At 45.2% G+C, this 23,232-nt stretch overlaps 1 protein-coding gene across 10 annotated transcripts in view; it reads left to right on the top strand.

The window, feature by feature from the left end:
* The window catches only part of htt (huntingtin), a 256,270-nt gene that overhangs the window by 115,891 nt on the left and 117,147 nt on the right, over positions 1-23,232 (top strand). For all 10 annotated transcript variants that reach the window (XM_038805852.1, XM_038805859.1, XM_038805861.1 and 7 more), the window contains 8 exons: positions 1,316-1,416; positions 3,866-4,012; positions 5,660-5,780; positions 7,886-8,028; positions 9,996-10,147; positions 12,622-12,821; positions 14,353-14,479; positions 15,899-16,026. In XM_038805852.1, coding sequence (XP_038661780.1) covers positions 1,316-1,416; positions 3,866-4,012; positions 5,660-5,780; positions 7,886-8,028; positions 9,996-10,147; positions 12,622-12,821; positions 14,353-14,479; positions 15,899-16,026 — 1,119 coding nt within the window. The remainder of the gene's footprint in view (positions 1-1,315; positions 1,417-3,865; positions 4,013-5,659; positions 5,781-7,885; positions 8,029-9,995; positions 10,148-12,621; positions 12,822-14,352; positions 14,480-15,898; positions 16,027-23,232) is intronic.

Genomic DNA, 23,232 nt, shown 5'->3' with positions numbered 1-23,232 from the left:
GGGATTCCCTCCCGTACAGCACTGTGGATGTACCTACAGCACATGGACTGCAGCTGCTCAAGAAGGCAGTTACCAACACATTCTCATGGGCAGATCAGGATTGGAAATAGATTCTGGCCTAGCCAGCGAAACCCACATCCCACAAATGAATTTTTAAAAACCTATAATTTCTGTGGTTTGAGGGTTTATGCACTTCTGCATTATCCTTGGGTTGGAAATCCAATGGTGTTCGATGCCAATTCTCGTTGTAATTTATCATTGGTGCTCTTGCCTCTGGATCGGATTAGTACGATACTGAGCAGGCACTGTGATCCGAGTGCAGAATGCAAGCACAGTCTTGGGGGAAACTGAGGTGATGTGTAACCACTTCTCCAGGTGGACACTAAAGCTGAAATGGAAAGATGGTGATAACGGTGTAGTCTAAAATGAAAACTTAAAACACTGACAACCTCAGCTGGCCAGGTAGCATCTGTGATAGGTCATCAAACTGTTTCCTTTGTAGATGCTGCCTGACCTGCTGAGTATTTCCAGTGTTTTTCTGTGTTTTAATTTCATTTCCAGCATCTGCAGTATTTTGCATTTGTGTTGATGTAGTGTAGTCCAATCCTGATAACCCATTCCAATTGCTGCAGTTTGAATTGCGCCAATCAAATGCTTTCCTGTGGAATTATTCCATTTGTTAACTTTGAATCTCTGGGAAATTAGCTTTTTATTTGCCAATGTTCCATTAGGCAAGGTGATCATTAATAAATCCAAAAATGAACTCCGTAGAAGCTGCTTCATCAGAGAGTGCTTAGAATAAGAAACATGTTGCCACAAGGACTGGCTAAGGCGAATAATATAGTGTCATTTAATAGGAAGTCAGATATGTACATGAGGGAGAATGGAATAGAAGAATATATTGATAAGATGAGGTGAAGTGGGATGGGAGGAGACTCGTGTGGGGCAGAACGGCTGGAACGGGCCAGATGGACCTACTGGCTGTTGCTGTACAACAGGTTCTGTTTTTATTTTAAAAGACAGACCACATTTAAGAAGAATGAGATGAAATGGATTGAGAAATCTTTTAAATCAAATTTATACCGAAAACAAAAACAGAAAATGCTGGACAACCTCAGCAGGTCTGTGGAGAGCGAACGGAGCTAACGTTTCGAGTCTGGCTGACTCTTTGTCAAACTCTCTTTGTTGGACCTAAAATCTCTAAACCTGTTGGGGTTAAATCACAAAGACGATTCCAGCTTGCCTTGTGATGCTTTACTACAGTAAATGCAAAATGCTGCTGCCTATCTAATCAAAACCTTTTTTTGCTTTGAAGATGTTGAAGCTTCAGGAGCGAGCGGTCAACGATGTCATCATTCATTTGCTTGGAGATGAGGATCCAAGAGTAAGGCATGTGGCGGCTACAACCCTTGTGAGGTAAGGATGGAGAGGGGAACACTCGGCATGGGGGGGGGGTTTGGGGACTATTGCTGCATTCAGCCACGCATGCACAGTTGCTCTGCACAAACCAAGCTGATGCCCATTTGCCAAACCTTGATTCTTCCCAGCCATCAAAAGGTACCAAACAAAGCCTTTGCCTCTTGGAATCATCACAGCTACGTGACGAGAGGAAGCTGCTGACATCCCTTCAGCTGGGGCTATCTCCCCTGACCCCCTTTTGTGCCTGTGGTTTTTCACCAGATGCAGCACGATGAAGAGGCTTGTTGATTAACTGAACAATTCTAAAGGGGACATGGTCACATTGGGATTTCTGAACAAATAAAATTGATGGGTAGAAAAGCGCCAGCTGGCCTCTTAAATATTCCCGAAACTCATGTCTGAATCATCCTGACGAGACACTGCCCACCCACTTCACCACCACCATCTGAAAATCAAATTTGGAACATCTTTTGCATTCTGTTTATCTATACACAATAGAATCCCAGGCACAGAAAGAAGCCATTTGGCCCTTCATGTCTTTGTGGGCTTCTTGATAGAGTCATCCAATTTCCTACTGCCCTATGTTATGAGCCAGGGTTTAGAAAACGCCAAAGTATATTATGGAGGTCACCTGACCTCTAACTGTTTATTGATTTTTTTTTTACATAGAACATACAGTGCAGAAGGAGGCCATTTGGCCCATCGAGTCTGCACCGACCCACTTTAAGCCCACACTTGTACCCTATCCCCGTAACCCAATAACCCCACCTAACCTTTTTTTTGGACACTAAGGGCAATTTATCATGGCCAATCCACCTAACCCACACGTCTTTGGACTGTGGGAGGAAACCGGAGCACCCGGAGGAAAGCCATGCAGACATGGGGAGAACGTGCAAACTCCGCACAGACAGTGACCCAACGGGGAATCGAACCTGGGACCCTGGAGCTGTGAAGCCACAGTGCTATCCACTTGTGAGCACAAGAGCCTGCCTTTCAGGTTTTATTTAACAGAGTTCTTAGGCGCTATTAATCAAAAAAACAAGCTTTATTCCAAGAATTTAGTTAACATTTGTATAAACACACACAGTAAGAATTTTTATCAACTACAACCATAAAGACCCCACACAGCTACAGTAGTCAATGTATAACCCTTAATGAATTCCCCCTTAACTGTTCTAATTGATTAACAAAATCCAAGTAAAACTAGAACCCCTTTTTCAAAGGCGCATGGCCCAGCACACAGCATTCTTAATGGTATAAGACTTGTTAGTGATACTCTGTTCCCCCTTTCAAACAGCAGGTTTGAATTCCTTCCAGAAAGCAATTATCTTTTTTAAGTTACCAAGCAGTCTGGAAACAGCTTTTAAAATGCAGATAGAGAAATCCTTTTTTCAACCTGTGCAGTTCAAACCCAGTCCAAACTCAAAGCGAAAGTAAAAACTCGGAGCCACAGCCCAGCTCCACCCACACAATGACATCACTGAAGCCATGTGATAAGACAAAGACATGCCTTAAAGGGACACTCCCATGGCACCTGTTCATTTCTGGTAGCTCCGATGATATTTCCTTCAGAAGTATATGTCCACTTCCCTTTTGACAATCACATCTCCGAGATGGCGCCTTGGTGGTTACCTGTCTGAGTTTAGTAATCCAGAGGCTGTGGGGACACTGCTTCATTTTGAATTTTAATTGCGTTAATAAATCTGAAATTGAAAACTGCCCTGTGTAATGGCGACCGTGAAATTGTCGTTGATTTTTGTAAAAAAACGATCTCTAGGGAAGGAAATCTGCCGTCCTTACCCGGTCTGGCCTACACGTGTCTTCAGACCCACAGCAACGTAGTTGACTCTTAACTGCCCTCTGAAATTGTTAAGCAAGCCTCTTCCTCTTTCTCGGGTTTGTCCGCAAACTTTCTTTCACCCCCCCTCTTGCTAATGCTGATGTGAAATACTTAAATTGTCAGGTGTGGTTTGATGGGGCGGCATGCGGCGCAGTGGTTAGCACTGAGACTGCGGCGCTGAGGACCCGGGTTCGAATCCCGGTCCTGGGTCACTGTCTGTGAGGAATTTGCACATTCTCCCCGTGTTTGCGTGGGTTTCACCCCCACAACCCAAAGATGTGCAGGGTAGGTGGACTGGCCACGCTAAATTGCCCCTTAATTGGGGAAAAAAAATAATTGGATACTCTAAATTTTTATGAAAAATGGTGTGGTTAGATGGGTAGTATTGTTACCTCTGGGTCAGAAAGCTCTGGTTTAAACTAAGTTATTTGGTATTTAAATAATCTGCGCACCGTTTCACTTTGTGGGACAGCTGCATTCAGATATTAACTGTAGGGTTGAGTCCAGTCGCTACTCAAAGTAGATATGTGAAATGTGAAAAAGTTAATTGCTTTGTTTTTGTTTGCTTTTAAATTTTCTTTTACTCCTTTGTTGTTCTTGTTGCAGGCTGATACCTCGGCTGTTTTTTGACTGTGACCAGGGACAGTCAGATCCAGTGGTAGCTGTAGCTAGGGACCAAAGCAGTGCATATCTGCAGCTTCTCATGCATGAGACTCAATCTCCTTCTCACTTTGCAGTTAGCACCATCACCAGGTACTGAACTTACTAAAGGTTAACTTTAATCATTGAATCCTCTGCTCTATTCACACCATCGGTGATTGTACATCCAGCCATTTAGGCTCCAAGCTTTGGAATTAATGCTCTAAACCTCTAGAGCACGGCAAATCCATTGCTAAACAAGTAGCGAAATGTGTCAACCAGTTTGTTGCCCCAAAGGCAAGAAGATCTATTGGAGGAGGCCAGTGTTCACTCTGCTTTGGGTCTTCTCTTGGGGGCCAGATTAGCGTTCTACCTTTGAAAACCTGCCGTTTGGGGAGGTGAGCATGTTTAAATCGAGCATTATTGTTTTGGCCTGATGGCTTGGAGCTCTGGGCCAATTTGTGATGCCTGTTTTGCTGTGCCAGCTTGTGGCATCACTTTGTGTTATGGAGAATGGGTGAGTAAGGATGTTACGTTGCTGAGCTTATTACTTGTTCTTTTGCAAGAAATGTAGCCTTGCCTTAAAATTCAGCATTGGAGGGAGTACAGAGGAGATGCTCTTTAATTATTCCAGAGATAAAGAGCTGTAGCTGTTGTGGATAGGTTGGAGAGGTTGGGTCTGTTTTCCTTGGAGAAAAGAAGGCTGCGAGGAGACGTGATAGAGGTGCTCAAGATCTTGAGGGTATGGTTAGTTTAAACAGTGAGAAACTTCTCCCCTCTCAAGGATGTGCTGGCCTTGGAAAGGGTCCAGAGGAGGTTCACAAGAATGACCGCTGGAATGAAGAGCTTGTCATATGAGGAACGGCTGAGGACCCTGGGTCTGTACTCGTTTAGAAAATGAGGGGGGATCTTATTGAAACTTACAGGATGCTGCGAGGCCTGGATAGAGTGGACGTGGAGAGGATGTTTCCGCTTATAGGAAAAACTAGAACCCGAGGACACAAACTCAGACTAAAGGGACGATTCTTTAAAATTGAGATGAGGAGGAATTTCTTCAGCCAGAGGGTGGTGACTCTGTGGAACTCCTTGCCGCAGAAGGCTGTGGAGGCCAGATCACTGAGTGTCTTTAAGACAGGGATAGATAGGTTCTTGATTAATAAGGGGATCAGGGGTTATGGGGAGAAGGCAGGAGAATGGGGATGAGAAAAATATCAGCCATGATTGAATGGCGGAGCAGACTCGATAAGCCGAGTGGCCTAATTCTGCTCCTATGTCTTATGGTCTCAAGAGAAGATCAAGAACTAGAGGGCCCAGATTCAAAATATTCGGTAAAAGGAGTAAAAGTGATGCGAGGAAAATCCTTTTCATCCAGAGGGCTGTGAGGGTCTGGAACTCGCTGTCTGAAAGGGTGGTAGAGGCAGAAACCCTCAACTCATTTAAAGGTGTCTGGATTTGCACTTGAAGTGCCCTAACCTGCAGGGCCATGGGTCTAATACTGGAAAGTGAGATGAGGCTGGGTAGCTGATTTTTCAGTTGGTATAGACACGGTGGGCTAAGTGGCCTCTCTCTGCCATAAACCTCTGATTCTATGAACATGAAAGAGTTTCAGCTGCTTAAAACTAAACCACAAAGTATTCAGTCATGACTACAAATTGAAACTTTTTTTTGCATTCAACCTGCTAGCTTGAAATTAATTTTTAAAAGACTCGTTGCTTTGCTAATTGAATTGTTTTTATGTCAATATTTTTCTACATCATCCAGAACCTACAGAGGATTCAACATTTCACAGAGCACCACTGATGTGACGATAGAGAATAACCTATCCCGTGTTATCAGCGCAGTATCTCATGCATTAACCTCATCCACCTCCCGAGCCCTCATAGTGAGTGATGCCTGCTTTTTTTAAACTTGACATGCTTGGCTATTGGGGAGTTTGTGAATGCAATTCATTTTGATGCTTTAAAGTACTGCCATTGGTGATGGTGAGCAATGGATTAGCGTCCTCGTGTGACATTGATCTGTCTGATATTTGACACGAATTGATTATCACCTATCTTAACAGAGTGGGCAGAGTAGCATACTCTACTGTATCGTGCCTTCATCCACTAATCATACCAATAGAAATTTGGAGGCTTGAATTTAGTGGCTGTAGTGGTGACCCTTCCAGTGGCCTGAAAGCAGGAGATTACCCCCACTCAAACCAGCAGCAGCAAGGGGGGGATGCCAAGCTTCTACGGGGCAGCGTTCACGCTTGGTGTAGGGCTTGTCACCAATGGTGGAATACCAGTGGGGTGAGACCCTTAAGTGATCATTAAACCCCCCCCCCAATTCAGCCCTCTGATGAGGGTGAAATTAACACCCACTCTCTGTATGTGAAATACTGTCCACTTCTCAATGTAATGCAAGTTAGCTTATACTTTATACTTCCAGTATTATTTCAATATGCAATTTAATCAAACCATCCATGCTCATCGTGCATGGAAATATCGTATTGTGCAAAGTTGCCTGTTTTCCTGTCATGCCTGAGCCCCCCCTCATCCCAAGTGCTTGTGGAAGATTTGGATCAAACATTCATTCACAAATATGAAAACAAAATGCAGCAGCTGCTGGAGATTTGAGATAAAAACAAACCTCTGGAAATCCTCAACAGGTCAGGCAGCATCTGTGAAAGAGAAACCCGAGTTAATGTTTCAGATCAGTGATCTTTTGTCAGCGCCAATATCTTGAGTTCTTATGAAAGATCACTGATCTGGAATGTTAATTCTGTTTCTCTGTCTGCCGATGCTGTCAGATCTCCCGAATCATTTTTTGTTTGTATTTCTTCATTCATTTCTGCACAAAATGTAAACCAGCCAGGAGCTGGTTTAGCACAGGGCTGGATAGCTGGCTTTTAAAGCAGATTAAGGCAGGCCAGCAGTGCGGGTTCAATTCCTGTACCGGCCTCCCCGAACAGGCGCCAGAATGTGGAAACTAGGGGCTTTACACAGTAACTTCATTTGAAGCCTATTTGTGACAATAAGCGATTTTCTTTTCATTTTCATTTTTCATTTCATGGAACTGAGGAAAATCGCTGTCCCTCCTGCATACTTACTGAAAGGAGGTTTAAAACTATGCAATGTTGAAGTAGGAGGGAGTCTGAGCAAGGGAGGTTTTTTGTTGATGGAATACTGCCCAGAATGAAATTCCTTTTGATGCATTAGAAAAAAATACCGATTTTTATTGCTCCCGAGGAGGCCCTTTTGGTCAGATCCTACCTCTCTGCGAGGCAGCTTCAGGCACCTCACTGGCTGGGGTGTGTTCCCTAATTTTCTGTCGAGGAGAACCAGGATCTGAGAGCGTCTGTGGAATCCTACCGCAGACTGAGTGTAGTGTTTACGGGGGGGACAGCTATAGGAGTGTACATTGTGTGAATCTGCAGTCATAGAAACATAGAATTTACAGTGCAGAAGGAGGCCATTCGGCCCATCGAGTCTGCACCGGCCCGACTTAAGCCCATGCCTCCATCCTATTCCTGTAACCAAGTAACCCCACCTAATCTTTTTGGACACTAAGGGGCAATTTAGCATGGCCAATCCACCTAACCCGCACATCTTTGGACTGTGGGAGGAAACCGGAACACCCAGAGGAAACCCACGCAGACACGGGGAGAACGTGCAGACTCCGCACAGAGTGACCCAAGCTGGGAATCGAATGTCGGAGCTGTGAAGCAACTATGCTAGCCTGTGTGCTACCTTGCCGCCCCGTTGTTTCTTTGGAGCAAGAGCAACCGTGCAGAGGGGTCACGTGATGCCCAGGAACATGGAATTTTTACATTATACTTTGAAGGCGAATGGGGGGTATTTTAGCAAACAGTACACGTTGTTGCCACCCCTCCACTTGCCTTTCCCTTGAACGAACCCTTTGCCTTGAACTTCTGATTGTTTCATGCGTTATGGTTTTGTCTTGTGTTTTAGTGTGATCTTATGATATCCTTTGTTTTATTTGCAGCTTGGTTGCTGTGAGGTTTTGTCGTTGCTCTCTTTGAACTATCCCGTGTGTAATTGGAGCATTGGTTGGCACTGTGGGTATACGACTAGCAGTTCACAAGCATCCAGAGTCCACCTATACAAGAATAGGGGGCGTTCTTTCAGGTACCTTGTTGTAAAATGTTCTCGTGTATCGTTCTTGACTTTTGGGCCTTTCCTCATTTCTACTAAATGGTTGAGTGTTTAAGCCTAGGGCCTTGAAGTCATGCCAGAGGATTAGTCTCCCAATGCTTAATATGTGTAAGAACGTAACATTACAGATAGAAACAGGAGTGGGCCGTATACCCCTCAAACCTATTCTGCCACTCAGTGTGATCGTGGCTGATCTTCAGCCACAACTCCACATTCCCAGGGCCGGCATGTGGGGCAGTGGTTAGCACTGGGCTGCGGCGCTGAGGACCCGAGTTCGAATCCTGGCCCTGGATCACTGTACGTGTGGAGTTTGCACATTCTCCCCATGTCTGCATGGGTTTCACCCCCACAACCCAAAGATGTGCAGGTAGGTGAATTGGCCAAGCTAAATTGCCCCTTAATCGAAAAAATCAATAAATAATTGGGTACTCTAAATTTATTTAAAAAAAACCTCCACTTTCCCACCTGCTCCTTGTGTCCCTGAGAGATTAAAACTCTTATCTACCTCAGCATCAGTTTGTCTGAAATTGAACTGCTCGCTTTTGTAAAGGAGGCATCAACACATTCAAAATGTATAGTCAATTCTTCTGCTAAAATGATAGTCAATGAACCTGTTAAATGTCCATACCTAGAACTATTGACATTCCCAGCACAGATGCAGGCGATTTGACCCATTGTTTTCTGTCACCTTTTTGCTTCAAACCTCCAATGTCCGGTTGTCTCCCATACCCCTCTGCTTCCAGTATTCAACCACTTTTCCATTAAAATATGCTTTCTAATACTCTGGAAAAGTGAAAACGATATCAGCAACAGAAAAGAAAGCAAGACAAACCACTCAGTCCAGGGGCAATTAGGGATGGGCACTAAATGCCAGTGATGCCCACGTCCCATCAGATAATCAAAAAAAATGTAGTTTTAAAATATATTTAAGTCGCTAGCAATTAACAAGCATTGTACTAATAAATCCTCTTGCTACTTCAAGAAAAGGTTTTGGTTGGGAAAATGAAGACTTATAGACAATAACAAATAATCCGTCTGTCTCTTCTACCCCTTATTTTTATATCTTTCCTCTGCTCCTTCTAAAAACCCAATCTTTGTGTGAGATTGACAACCCTATTGTGCTGCCGTTGAACCAGCCAATTAAGCGTCCTGCGGATAATACTATTTAAAAACAATCCTTTTCATGTGATCTCGCTAGTACAAATTCAAAGTGATCCTTTGTTATGGAGTTGAATTCAGGTTATCCCATTCACAAGTGCATACATCCTTCAGGGGGCACGTATGTAGACATTCTGATGCTTATGGAAGGTTCAGTTCTCACCTATATTTTCTCCCTAGTTTTGCTGGCACTGTCCCGACCATTTATAGCATCCATGTTTAAAATGAGCAGCTGCGTAACGCTAGTCAAAATGTGACGGCCATCAGCCGTTTGCATCAAGATCAATTTCCGAGTTTTGCTGGTTATTGCATTTCAAGTGTTCCATTTGTTTCGGGCAGAAACAGCTGTGTTTATGTACTTGCTCACAGCTTGCCTAGCCGCAATGAACGTTAGAACAGCCATGGGTAAATAAATAACACTACTTTAAATCTTCGAGGAATGCACTTTAGCCTTTCTAATCTCTTTGAACTGATAAAGGGTTACAATCTGTACTCACTGCGAGTTGTAAGCCGCAATAGAGTTGGGAACAGCTGGGTAAAAGGTCACAAAGCACAAACGTCCTTGATATATAATGGAGTACTGATATAGCTCTCCCATGTAGTACCAGCCATTGCGTACAGCCAGCAAGTGTTCTTCACGCGGTGGAAACTCTAGTGCACGAACCTCATTGATTTCAATGAATAATTCCAGTTTGTCGTAAGCCTAACCGAGTGCCACTTCTTTTGATAAGCTTTGTTGTGCTGTCCATTACGTTAACGCCCACTTATTCTTCGGTTTCTAGTTTATCGCAGAACAGCCCGACAGATGATTCCCGTAAAAGCTGTACTGTGGGGATGGTCAATATGATACTGTCCCTGCTTTCCTCAGCCTGGTTCCCTTTGGACCTTTCTTCCCATCAGGATGCCTTAATATTGTCTGGAAACCTGCTGGCCGGTAAGTAGAGTTGTTTATTCAAGGCATACTTAAAATTCCTAGTTGCTTACCCGTATACCTTTTTAAAAATATATATATTTTATTCCAAACAATGCAAAAAATTTCACAGACATAGAAAAAAACACTCAAATATATTACAAACAGTTTGCCATTTTTACTTTTTGCAAACTAACTATTTTAACCCCAAAGCCCCAAGCTTTAAGATCATAAGACAAAGGAGCAGAATTAGGCCACTCGGCCCATTGGGTATGCTCCACCATTCATGACCGATATGTTTCTCATCCCTCATTCTTCTGCCTCCTCCCCATAACCCCTGATCCCCTTATTAATCAAGAATCTATCTATCTCTGTCTTAAAGACACTCAGTGTTTTGACCTCCACAGCCTTCTGTGGCAAAGAGTTCCACAGATTCACCACCTTCTTGTGACGAAGCGATGAACAGCTTCCACCTTCAGGAATATTCTTCCTCCGACTCGCTAATGGCTCATTTAATCTTTTGCAGTCGCAGAAATTCTGCCAAGTCCCTCAACCGTGCCCAGGCCCTAGGTGGCACCACTGACTGACCTTCATCCAAGCAGGACTCGTCACCGGGCAATCAGAGAGGCGAAGGCCTAGGCGTTGACCCTCTTCCCCTCGAGAAGCTCCGGCAAGTCGAACACCCTAAAGTGGGCACAGTCCCAACTTAACCCTCCCGATCACCGACATGACCTCAAACAACGAGACCCAGAATTCGGCCAATTTTGAGCATGGCCAGGACGTGCGCGAGTGGTTTGCTGGCCTCTTTAAACAACACCAGTCGCACCTGTCCCCTACACCAAGGAAGAATCCACTCGGCCTGCTTTAGTCATGAGTCCCTTGGACTAGTTTAAATTATATCAAGCTCGGCCTGGCGCAAGGGGAAGTAGAATTTGCCGCATACAAAATCTCACTCCAAACCCCTCCCTCCAGCCCCAATTCCTCTTCCCACTTCCCCTTTATATCTTCTAACGGAGCCTTCCAATCTCCAGCAACCACCCATATATGTCCGAGCTCTTCCCTTCTCCCAGCTCATCACAGGATAACATCCTGTCCATCAGTGTGGGACTCGGCAACTGGGAGAAGAAAGAAATCTTTGGGGACGAAGTCCTGCACCGGCAGATATCTAAACTTGCACCCCCTCAGGCGTTGGTATTTTACTCCTCCAGTTCAACTGTTCACAAGCAAATCCCTAAACTTTGTGACCTCCTCTCTCTTCCAAATCCTGTACGTTGCATCTATCCCAGATGGTGCAAATCTATGGTTTCTGCAGATTGGTGACATTACTAACATGCCTCCTAATCTAAAATGTTGCCTGAATCGATTCCAGATGTTTAGAGATGCCGCCACTATCGCGTTTGTTGTGAATTTGGTTGGGGAAAGCGGGAGAGGGGCAATAACCAATGCCCTAAAACACAACCCTACACACAAAGTGTTTTCCATTTGTCCCCACTCCGGCTCTCCCCCCCCCCCCCCCCCCCCCCCCCCCCCACACCACCACCACCACCACCACCACCACCACCGTTGGACCTTCTCAACGTAAAACATTAAATCTTGTAATGCCAGCTGTCCTGAACCCTGCAACACTGAAGGAGCGACGATATATTTCCACGTCAGGGCAGTGAGTGACTTGGAGCGGGACCTCCCGGTGCTGGTTTCCCCGATATCTGCTGCTCTTGTCCTTCTAGATGGCAGTGGCTGTGTGTTTGGAAGGTGCTGTCTAAGGAACCGTGGTGAGTTCCTGCAGTACATCTTGTGGATGGTACACACGGCTATTATTATTTGTTGGTGGTGGAGGGAGTGAATGTTTGTGGAAGGGGTGCGAGTGGGTTCCTTTGGTTTGGATGGTGTCGAGCTCCTTGAGTGCTGTTGGAGCTGCACTCATCCAGGCATGTGGAGAGTATTCCATCACACTCCTGACTTCTTATAGATGGTGGATGGGCTTTGGGAGCGTCTGGAGGTGAGTTACTTGCCTTGGGATTCCTAACCTTTGACCTGCTATTATAGCCACAGTATTTATGGCTAGTCCAATTCAATTTCTGATCAATGGTAACCTCCAGGATGTTGATAGTAGTGGATTCAGTGATGTTAATGCCATTGAATGTCAAAAGGAGATGGTTAGATTCTCTCTTGTTGGGGATGATCATTGCCTGACACTTGTGTGGCATGAATGTTACTTGCCACTTGTCAGCCCAAGCCTGAATATTGTCCAGGTTTGCTGCATTTGGACATGACTCCTCTGAGGAGCCGTGAATGTTGGAAATCTTGGAACGGCTTGCTGGCAATAGGGGTGTGACCAGAGATTAAGTGGAGGGACTTGATTTCTTTCAATCTTCGATGGAAAGGGAACACATTGATTCTTTCACACCTGATTAGCTAAACTGACCACAAATGCACTTCATCAGTAATTAGAGGAACCAACTTAATCTCCTTCTAATTTTGATTTATTGTGTCGGTAGCCATTGCACCCAAATCTCTGAAGAATCCCTGGGCCAATGAAGATGATGCTGCTCCAACCACGAAACTTGAAGAACCATGGCCTGCCTTGGCTGACAGGACCTTGGTGGGAATGGTGGAACAGCTATTCTCTCATCTGATGAAGGTCATCAATATCTGTGCACATGTGATTGATGATGTTGCACCTGGTCCTGCCCTGAAGGTATGTGGAATGTTACATTAGATCACACCAGCATCAACAACTGTGAGTGACCAGACTTAGGGCAGTTCACTGGGAGTCCAGCACATCATTCCACAGAGTGTCGTATAATGTCGATGCAGTATAAATGTAAGAATTTCTAGTACGCAAATACACTCCATATATAGATTTCTAGTACAAAGTATATGAACACTAAAATGGAGAGATATAGGGATCGGATGGGAAAGCTGAGTTAAGATGGATCAGTTCTGATCTTACTGAATGGTAGGGAATGCTTGAGGAGCCATATGGCTTGCTCTGCTCCTCCTATTTATTATGATTGTATGTGGTTTATTCTTCCCTTTCCATTCACCTGATCTTTTTCTGCATCCTTCTGAAAGCACTGCCTCCTTGCTTGTCTCCCTCTGTTACCTCATTCAAGAGGCTATCAGGTCAAGCAGTGCGCCTGAGTGATTACTGTCGAGGGCCCATTTACCGTGTTCTCTCGCCAGTGTCTATGCGCATGATTACTTCATGCAAGTGTCTCTGGGCAGTAATCTGGAACATTATCTTTATTATTGTCACAAGTAGGCTTACATTAACACTGCAATGAAGTTACTGTGAAAAGCCCCTAGTCGCCACACTCCGGCTCCTGTTTGGATACACGGAGGGAGAATTCAGAATGTCCAATTCATCTAATAAGCATGTCTTTCGGGACTTTTGGGTGGAAACCGGAGCACCCGGAGGAAACCCATGAAGACACGGGGAGAACGTGCAGACTCTGCACAGACAGTGACCCTAGCCAGGAATCGTCTCGGGTCCCTGGCACTCTGAAGCAACAGTGCTAACCACTGTGCTAGCATGAACCGGAGCCCTCACTGTTAATTCCCCTACTCCCCTGATAGGGAGGTTGAAACCTTTTTTACCACCCATGCTGAATTGCAAATTCACGTTGATGAACTCTGTACAGGCAGGGGTTTGAACCTGAAACCCCCGTCTTTCTCTCACCCGGCCCCACTCTCTCTGGATAGACTGTTGTAGAATTATAGACCCTTGCAACACAGAAGGAGATTATTGAGCCTCCTGTGTCTATACTGCCATTTTGTGAGAGCTATCCAATTCATGTAACTCTTACACCCCCTACTCACTGCTAGTTTGCACTAAACATATCGTTTGGAGTATATATCTAATTGCCTTTTTAAAGTTAATTTAAATCTGCTTCCACCACACTTGAGGCAGCACATACCAGATCATGAAAATTTGCATTATAGGGAGCTTGAGAGCATGATTTCACAATTGAAATGAAAATCAATTTGTTGTGAATTGAATGCACAGCTGGATAGATAATGTAAAACATTTAGGTTACAAGATACTAAAAATATTAAAGCTCCTGTCTTTAAAATTGAGGCGAGCAGACACATTTTGTGTGACAGAATCTAGTTTAAATAATTGATGGTTAAATTGGGAGGGGGAAAGTTATTTTGATAAAGTGTGATTACGATCACAGCTGGACGTTATGTCAGGAGCTGATACTTCACCGTGTTTTACTTCTCAGGCAACTCTACCTTCACTTGCGAATACACCGTCCCTCAGTCCCATTAGGCGCAAGGGAAAGGAGAGAGAGTCGGCAGAGCAGACGGCTGCACCAATGAGTCCGAAGAAAAGTTCTGAATCCAGTCCAGGTGGGAAAAGATGCTTGGCTCACCTGGGTTAGGCAGTGACTGTTACTTTGAAAGTGAAATTTAGGGCACTGCAAATCCTGATATAGTGCCTTTCACAATGTCAGGAAGCCCCACAGTCCTTTACATCCAATTGAGTGTGTTTTTAAAAAAAAGTGTAGTCACCCTTGTCATGTAGGAAAAGGCAGCAGCCAAGCTGTACACAAAGTCAAACAAACAGCAACCTGATGAAAACCAGATAATCTGTTTTGTACCAAAATAAAATGCAGGAAATCTGAAACAAAGTCAGAAAATGCTGGAAAAAAACTCAGCAGGTCTGGCAGTGTCGGTGGAGAGAGAATCAGAGTTGATGTTTCGAGTGGACGGGAAGGATAAATATGTAAGGACACCGGGGAGAATTGTAAAAATAAACGTGACAAAAAGTCGAAATCTTGCCCTAGTTTTCTTTAAAGGGAAGAACCAGCAGAGCTACACATTTGCAATGTTTTGTAGGTTTTATTCATTATGTACTATATAGTGTGAGGTTCCTAATGGAGGAAGAAGGGAGAATTCTAGTGAATAGTGAACCCCTTCCTCAATAGTCCAAGGTCAATAGCCTCATCAAATCATGAGTGTTGGGAACATTAGGCAGCAGCTTCAGATGGAGAGTGAGTTGAACACTAATGCACAACACCACCAGAGTGACCGGTGCTGCAGGAATATAACAACCTCTGGTCAGAGGTTCCGGTCTCATCCTTCAGAAGGAGGACTGGTTGCTCAGGTTATTTGGAGTTTCTAACTTTTATTTTGATTACGCAGGCTAGGCTCTTTAAACCCCTGGAAATGAGACTTAAGATCAGTTTTGGAGGCTTTTAAAATGTGAAACGGTTTGATAGGGTGGGTGATGAAAAACTTTCTGTTTGTGGGGATAGGAGCACAATAGCCATGAACAGATTGAATGAAGCGATGAGCAGGAATTTATTTTGAAGAGTATGGCGCGAATGTGGAACTCCTGCCATGTGGAACAGTTGGTGCAGCAATCACTTGACACATATGCGTAGAGTTTTATTGCACCTATGAGGAAGGATATATAGAGACATGTTTGGAAGAAATAGCTTGAGTGAAATATAAAATATTAGCATTGACCATTTGGGCCCCTGCTGATACTTTAAACATATGCACTTGCCTGTTCACCTAACAATATTTTACCTTCAGCTATATACCCAGTTCTCTTTTGAAAGCTGCTCTCTAATCCGATTCCATCTCCCTTTCAGACAGTATATTCCAGATCACAATAACCTGGCCATGTTTAAAACAAAAGTTTTTTTTACTCACGCCACCTCTTAAATCCGTGACCCCTGGCTGCTAACTCTGCTGCTACTGTAATGAGAAGACACACCTTTTAAAATGTCTTTTCCTGTGTTTTATTTATTCTGTTTGCAGCTGCCCGGCCTGCAGATGCTGTAGGGACTGCACCAACCAGCAAGTCCACCTCGCTTGGTAGTTTTTACCACCTGCCTCCATATCTGAAACTACATGATGTTCTGAAGGCTACGTACGCAAACTACAAGGTACGAATGCAAAGGGGATGTTTTCTCATTGTTTTGTGGTTTCCTGGTTCCCTGCTCTCTTCTCCCCCCCCCCCCCCCCTTCCCCCCCAATTGCCTTTCCACAGAACCATTGATGTACAATGTCAGAGGGAGAAGGTGTGATTGATTTTTACATTTGTAGGTATAGTTCATATATTTTAATATTGGATTTCTGATGGCAAAATCAAAACGGTGGGGACAGTCTGACTTCAGGCAATATTCAGCTGGTTATCAAAACAAATTACTGCGGATGCTGGAATCTGAAACGAAAACAGTAAATACTGGACAATCTCAGCAGGTCTGACAGCATCTGTGGAGAGAGAAGGGAGCTGACGTTTCGAGGCTGGATGACTCTGTCAAAGCTGGAGATCTGTGGAAAAGTTTGAGTACTGCACCTTAGATAGGATACAGAGAAGATTTACCGAGATGTTACGAGGGATGAGGCACCTCAAGAATAGGTTGGAAAAGATTAGAACAATTCTTCTGAGATTAGCTGTGGTTAAGAGATGACCTAGAGAATGGTTAAGGGACAGAAGGAGGCCATTTGTCTCCTGGTGTCTGTGCCACTCTGTGCGAGAGCAGTTCACCTGGTACCATTCCTCTGCTTTTCCCCCATAGCCTGTGGCAAGTGGGTGAATAATTGGAGATCTTTGATTTAAAATCATTGGTGAAAGATCCAGATGGGAGATGCAAATTCTTTTCATTCTGTGTTACAGGATTTGCAATGCCCTACATGAAAGCATGGTGCAAGTTGATTCCATAAATAATTCTACGACATGTGATAGACAGATGTTTGGGGATAAGGAACTTGCTGGATTGCAAATAAAGAGCAGGTGGCGGTTGGAGTAGGCATGACTGCTCTTTCAGACAGCTAGCACAGGCATAGTGGGCTAAATGGCTGCCTTGTGCTGTGAATTGCTATGATTCTAAACCCTTTTTAAGTGCACTGTTCTGCTGCCTGTTCTTCAAGTCAGCCCATGTTTGCTCTAATCCCCACATTCTTTACTGTGCTTCTAATTACAGTGCTTTTAGACTTTTTTGTGTAAAGAACTCCCTGTAAATATTGGCAGACTTCCCGAAGCTGCCTGTCTGAAACCCAGGGTGCCCATACATTTACTGACACTCTCCTGAAAATGCCCCGTTCCTGAGAGTGCCCCATTGACATTGGCTCACTTCTGGGGATCTCCTGTCTTAACACTCAAAAAGATAGTGCTGGCTACCCAAAATGAAATGAAATGAAAATCGCTTATTGTCACAAGTAGGCTTCAAATGAAGTTACTGTGAAAAGCCCCTAGTCGCCACATTCCGGCGCCTGTTCGGGGAGGCTGTTACAGGAGTAATATTGAATGGTGTCCAACAACAGCAATAACATACAAGCAAGCAAAGAAATCCAGATATAGATTAGAAAGCTGAATTCGAGATCCCATGGGATCCACTGTGAATGTTTTAGTGTCATGGGGAGCCAGTTTGAAAGAGAATGTACTCCTGTTATCAAATCTTTGTCAGGACTTTTTCCGTTTGTTTCAAATATACTATGCGATCTCCATATGCAAATTCCAGTCTTAGCCCTTGGGTCTTATATTATGTTTCTGTCATCTGAAAAAGTAACTGAATCTCGCAATACAAGGTCAGTATTCAGGTTTAAAAGATAGTGAGATGCTGGTGTTCTATCCTAAGGGTTCAAATCCAGCCCAGGCTGATAGGTTGAAAGTCCCCCCTGTCCACTGGCTGTTCAGGGTAGCATGAGAAACCAACTTGGGCAGTCGTGTCTGCAGTTCTTATTTGGTACTGACATGCAGACAACACAAGACTGTCTCCGATTGAACACTAATTGTTAATCTCACTCATGAGGCCACAGGCTGGTGCGGTAAGGTTGGCTCTTTCAAGATTGTTTCACTTTTGGGGTTGAGACCAAAGAGCTTTACTCTGCAATCCCCCCCCGCTCTCTCTTGGCTCTGATACATTTGATGTCAGCACTCTGTCTGAAATGGGAATAGTTCCATTCTCTGGTAGTGACATTGCTCAAATGCAGTTTAAAAGAAAGGTACACGTTATTAAAATTCTTGTGTCCGTGCATAATTTCCCTCTCAAACTTTACATTGTTAAGTTTTTTTTGTCCCACTTTTGTGTGAACTTTTTCTAGCATGAATTCCTATTCCCACATATTTATATTGGTAACTGCCTATGTAAACATGTCACGTTGTAGTTACGTTCTTCTGCTAATGAAGAGTGCTTTAGATTTGGTATCTCAACTCCTCGGTCAATACTGTGGAAATACTGTGTATCCCAACCAACTCCACTTCTTACATTGCATACCCTGGCCCAGTTTATCCCCTTCACTCTCTGCCCACTCTACCTGAAGACCGCAATTGGTCTTCACTCCTTTTTTTCAATGCCATTCAAGCAATTAGTTAGTTTAAATAAGATATCTCCCTCTGTCTCTCACTGTAACCCAGTACATGGTGTTCAATGGCACCCCTGACTTCCCCCAAAGCCTCTCCACCATCTACAAGGCACAAGTCAGGAGTTTGATGGAATACTTTCCATTCGCCTGGATGAGTGCAGCTCCAACTACACTCAAGACACTCATCCAGGACAAAGCAGCCCGCTTGATCAGCACCCTAGCCACCACCTCCAACATTCACTCTCTCCACCACCAGCCTACAGCAACAGCAGTGTATCATATGCAAGGTCTGCCACAGAAACTTGCCAAAGCTTCTTCGATGACACTTTCCAAACCCGTGACCTATACCATCTAGAAGGACAAGGGTAGCAGACGCATGGGAACCCACCACTGCCACACACCATCCTGACTTGTAAATATATCGCCATACCTTCACTGTCGCTGGATCAAAATCATGGAACTCTCTTCCTAACAGCACTGTGGGTGTACCTACACTACACTGACTGCAGCGGGTCAAGAAGGCAGCTCGCATCATCTTCACGAGGGCAATTAGGGATGGGCAATAAATGCTCGACTGGCCAGCGATACCTATATGTCTTGAAAGAATTTTAACAAGCCCCCTGACTTCAGCAACTGGATTTGAATAAAGATGGCTCCTGAACAAATGCCACAGTTCTTAAATATTAGTCAACTTACGCAAGTCAGTTTTTTCAAAGAATCGACAAAGTGCCTTTATTTTCTGCTATTCGACCATTGTGTCTCGAAGTTATTCTAACCAGGATGGCCAGTGGGTAAATCCTCAGTCTGCACTGAGGTAGCTTGATCCCTGTTGGCGGGGCTAATTGCCCTTGGTGCAGCTGTCCCTAAGAAGTGGAACAATTGTGAGGATTCCTGCTCCTACACACTGACCCCTGCTGAAAGGTATGCCTTGAAGCTGGGCTAGGACAGAGTAGAACCATAAAATCCCTTCAGTGCAGAAGGAGGCCATTAGGCCCGTTGAACTTACATCGACACACTGAAAGAGAAACCTAACTAGGCCACACCCCTGCCCTATTCCCATAGCCCCATCTAAACAGTAAGAAGTCTTACAACACCAGGTTAAAGTCCAACAGGTTTGTTTCAAACATGAGCTTTCGGAGCAATGCTCCTTCCTCAGATGAATCATTCACCTCAGGAAGGAGCAGTGCTCCGAAAGCAAGACTTCTTACTGTGCTCACCCCAGTCCAACGCCGGCATCTCCACATCCCATCTAAACAGCACATTGCACAATGCAGCATGGTATCACAGTGGTTAGCACTGTGGCGCCAGGTCCCAGGTTCGATTTGCGACTGGGTCACTATCTGTGGGGAGACTGCACGCTCTCCCCGTGTCTGCGTGTGTTTCCTCCGGGTGCTCCGGTTTCCTCCCACAAGTCCCGAAAGACGTGCTGTTAGGTGAATTGGACATTCTGAATTCTCCCTCTGTGTACCCGAACAGGCACCAGAATGTGGCGACTTGGGGCTTTTCACAGTAACTTCATTGCAGTGTTAATGTAAGCCTACTTGTGACAATAAAGATTATTAAAAAACATCTTTGGACTGTGGGAGGAAGCCGGAGCACCTGGAGGAAACCCATGCAGACACGAGGAGAAAGTGCAAACTCCACACAGACAGTCACCCGAGACCAGAATTTAACCCGGGTCCCTGGCACTGTGAGGCTGCAGTGCTAACCACTGTGCCACCATGTCGCCCTTATCATTAACCTTCGGGAGTGAGAGCAAGAATCTATTGTATAAAAATTCCGTCACTTTAATTTTTAAAATTAATTTCTGCAGAAGCCTGTTTTACAATGTTTATCATGTGAAGGTCATTGAATAGAGAAATGCAGACAATATATATGTAACAGATCTCCAGCATCTTGTTGCTTCTTCTTACTCTGTTAGCACATCAGCAAGTGGCATTTTTAGAATAGTTTATGTATCAAGGAAAGAGACCCTTCCTATCCTACGTGGCATTTTTAACTGAGTAGTGGGATTTTTTATTTGTTCATGGGACGTGGGCTGTCTATGCTATGCCAGGATTTATTGCCCATCCCTAAACTGCCCATGAAGGGGCAGTTAAGAGCCAACCACATTTGTACTGCACTTAACTTGGCTGTCCAGTTGCAGAGTGGGGGTTGGCGCATGTTAGCCGCTCAAGATACTGCCGCCCAGTGCTCTGCCTTTGCCCTCGCCCTGCCCCCGAGGCCCCTCGCCCTGCCCCCGAGGCCCCTCGCCCTGCCCCCGAGGCCCCTCGCCCTGCCCCCGAGGCCCCTCGCCCTGCCCCCGAGGCCCCTTGCCCTGCCCCCGAGGCCCCTCGCCCTGCCCCCGAGGCCCCTCGCCCTGCCCCCGAGGCCCCTCGCCCTGCCCCCGAGGCCCCTCGCCCTGCCCCCGAGGCCCCTCGCCCTGCCCCCGAGGCCCCTCGCCCTGCCCCCGAGGCCCCTCGCCCTGCCCCCGAGGCCCCTCGCCCTGCCCCCGAGGCCCCTCGCCCTGCCCCCGAGGCCCGTGTCAAATTTCTGAAGCAAACACCCAATTCTAATTATCTGGATTACCGACCAACAGGCCATGGGTCCGGGGTCATGCACAACCCTGGATCCACAGAGCTCAGATATCCATGTTTATTTATAATTCCACCTCGAGCAATACCCACAAAAGCAGACTGGTTGTTCCTCTTCATACTATTTATTGGACCTCTCATTCCTCTAAATACGTGTACTTGAAGCACTTTGAGTTTCCTTGAAAAGTGCAATAAATTGCTATTAATGTAAATTCACTCCGACATTTATTCCAAATTCACCATGCAGGTGGTTCAGAATGTGTAAAACCAGACCCGTTAGCACAACGTGGTAACATCTGATTTTTGTAAATGTTGGTCACGTTGCTGGGTGCCGTGCATGAATTCATGAATATGTTTGATTGCGCTATTTCATGTAATAAGATGCTGACCTATTTGATTGCTCCGTTGAGTGTATTAAAAGGGGCCGGCACTTGTCAGTCAGTTCTTGGACGAGAGCCCAGGATGGCTTCACCAGCAGGACAATGAAGAAATGGATCTGTTACATTCAATGATGTCATTGCTTCACAAGCATTTTGCAGGATTTAACCCCACCAGTAACTCATTGTTGAGGTTGTGTGTAAAGTAAGCATGGTGAAATCAAACCTGGAGCTCTGTGAGCACGTCTGGGTATTGCCCTTTCGGGAGGATATATTGATAGGAGGGAGGGCAGCATGTATTTACCAGAATGATACCTGGGATAAAAGGTTTAACTAAAGGGGGGAATGAACGAACTGAGGTTGTATTCTCTGGAAGTTAAGGGTAAGGGGTTGATTTAACAATTTTTCTAAATATTAAACAGAACATAAGAACGATTCCTATTGATTAGGATGTATGGGATTAGGTGGTATTGTCTAAAAATTGGAGCCAAACCTTTCAGGGGTGAATTGAGGATATACTTCAACCCACAAAGGGTGGTAGAAGTTGGAGGACTCGTCCACAAATTGTGGAATGACGGCACAGTGGTTAGCACTGTTACCTCACAGCACCAGGGACTCGGGTTAAATTCTGGCCTTGGGTGACTGTCTATGTGGACTCTGCACGTTCTCCCCGTGTCTGCATGGGTTTCCTCCGGGTGCTCCGGTTTCCTCCCACTGTCCAAAGGTGTGCAGATTAATTGGATTGGCCATGCTAAACTGTCCCTTGGTGTTCAGGGATGTACCGATTAGGTGGGGTTGTAGAGATCGGGCAGAGGACTGGGCATTGGCAGGGTTATTTAGAACTTTGGTGAGGCCACAGCTGGAGTACTGCGTACAATCCTGGTCACCACTTGGGATGTTGTGATTGCACTGGAGGGGTGCAGAGAGATTCACCAGGGTGGTGCCTGGGATGGAACATTTAAGTTATGAAGAGAGGTTGGGTAGGCTCGGGTTGTTTTTGCTGGAGCAGAGAAGACTGAGGGGCGACCTGATCGTGGTGTGCAAGATTATGATTGGATTGGATTTGTTTATTGTCACGTGTACCGAGGTACAGTGAAAAGTATTTTTCTGCAAGCAGCTCAACAGATCATTCAGTACATGGAAGAAAAGGGAATTAAACAAAATTCAAGAAAATACATGAGAATACAAAATAGGGCAACACAAGATATACAATGTAACTACATAAGCATTGGCATCGGTTGAAGCATACAGGGTGTAGTGTTGCAGTGTTAATGAGGTCAGTCAATAAGAGGGTCATTTAGGAGTCTGATGACAGTGGGGAAGAAGCTGTTTTTGAGTCTGTTTGTGCGTGTTCTCAGACTTCTGAATCTCCTGCCCGATGGAAGAAGTTGGAAAAGTGAGTAAGCCGGGTGGGAGGGATCCTTGATTATGCTGCCCGCTTTCCCCCGTCAGCGGGAGGTGTAGATGGAGTCCATGGATGGGAGGCAGGTTCGTGTGATGGACTGGGCGGTATTCACGGCTCTTTGAAGTTCCTTGCGGTCCTGGGCCGAGCAGTTGCCATACCAGGCTGTGATGCAGCCCAATAGGATGCTTTCTATAGTGCATCTGTAAAAGTTGGTATGGGTTAATGTGGACATGCTGAATTTCCTTAGTTTCCTGAGGAAGTATAGGCGCTGTTGTGCTTTCTTGGTGATAGCGTCAACGTGAGTGGACCAGGACAGATTTTTGGTGATGTGCACCCCTAGGAATTTGAAACTGCTAACCATCTCCACCTCGGCCCCGTTGATGCTGACAGGGGTGTGTACAGTACTTTGCTTCCTGAAGTCGATGACCA

The sequence above is a fragment of the Scyliorhinus canicula genome, chromosome 8 (genome assembly GCF_902713615.1).
Source record: "Scyliorhinus canicula chromosome 8, sScyCan1.1, whole genome shotgun sequence".
NCBI classification, from domain to species: domain Eukaryota; kingdom Metazoa; phylum Chordata; class Chondrichthyes; order Carcharhiniformes; family Scyliorhinidae; genus Scyliorhinus; species Scyliorhinus canicula.
Note: the sequence above shows the minus strand (reverse complement) of the source record. Positions and strands in the feature narration are given on the sequence as shown.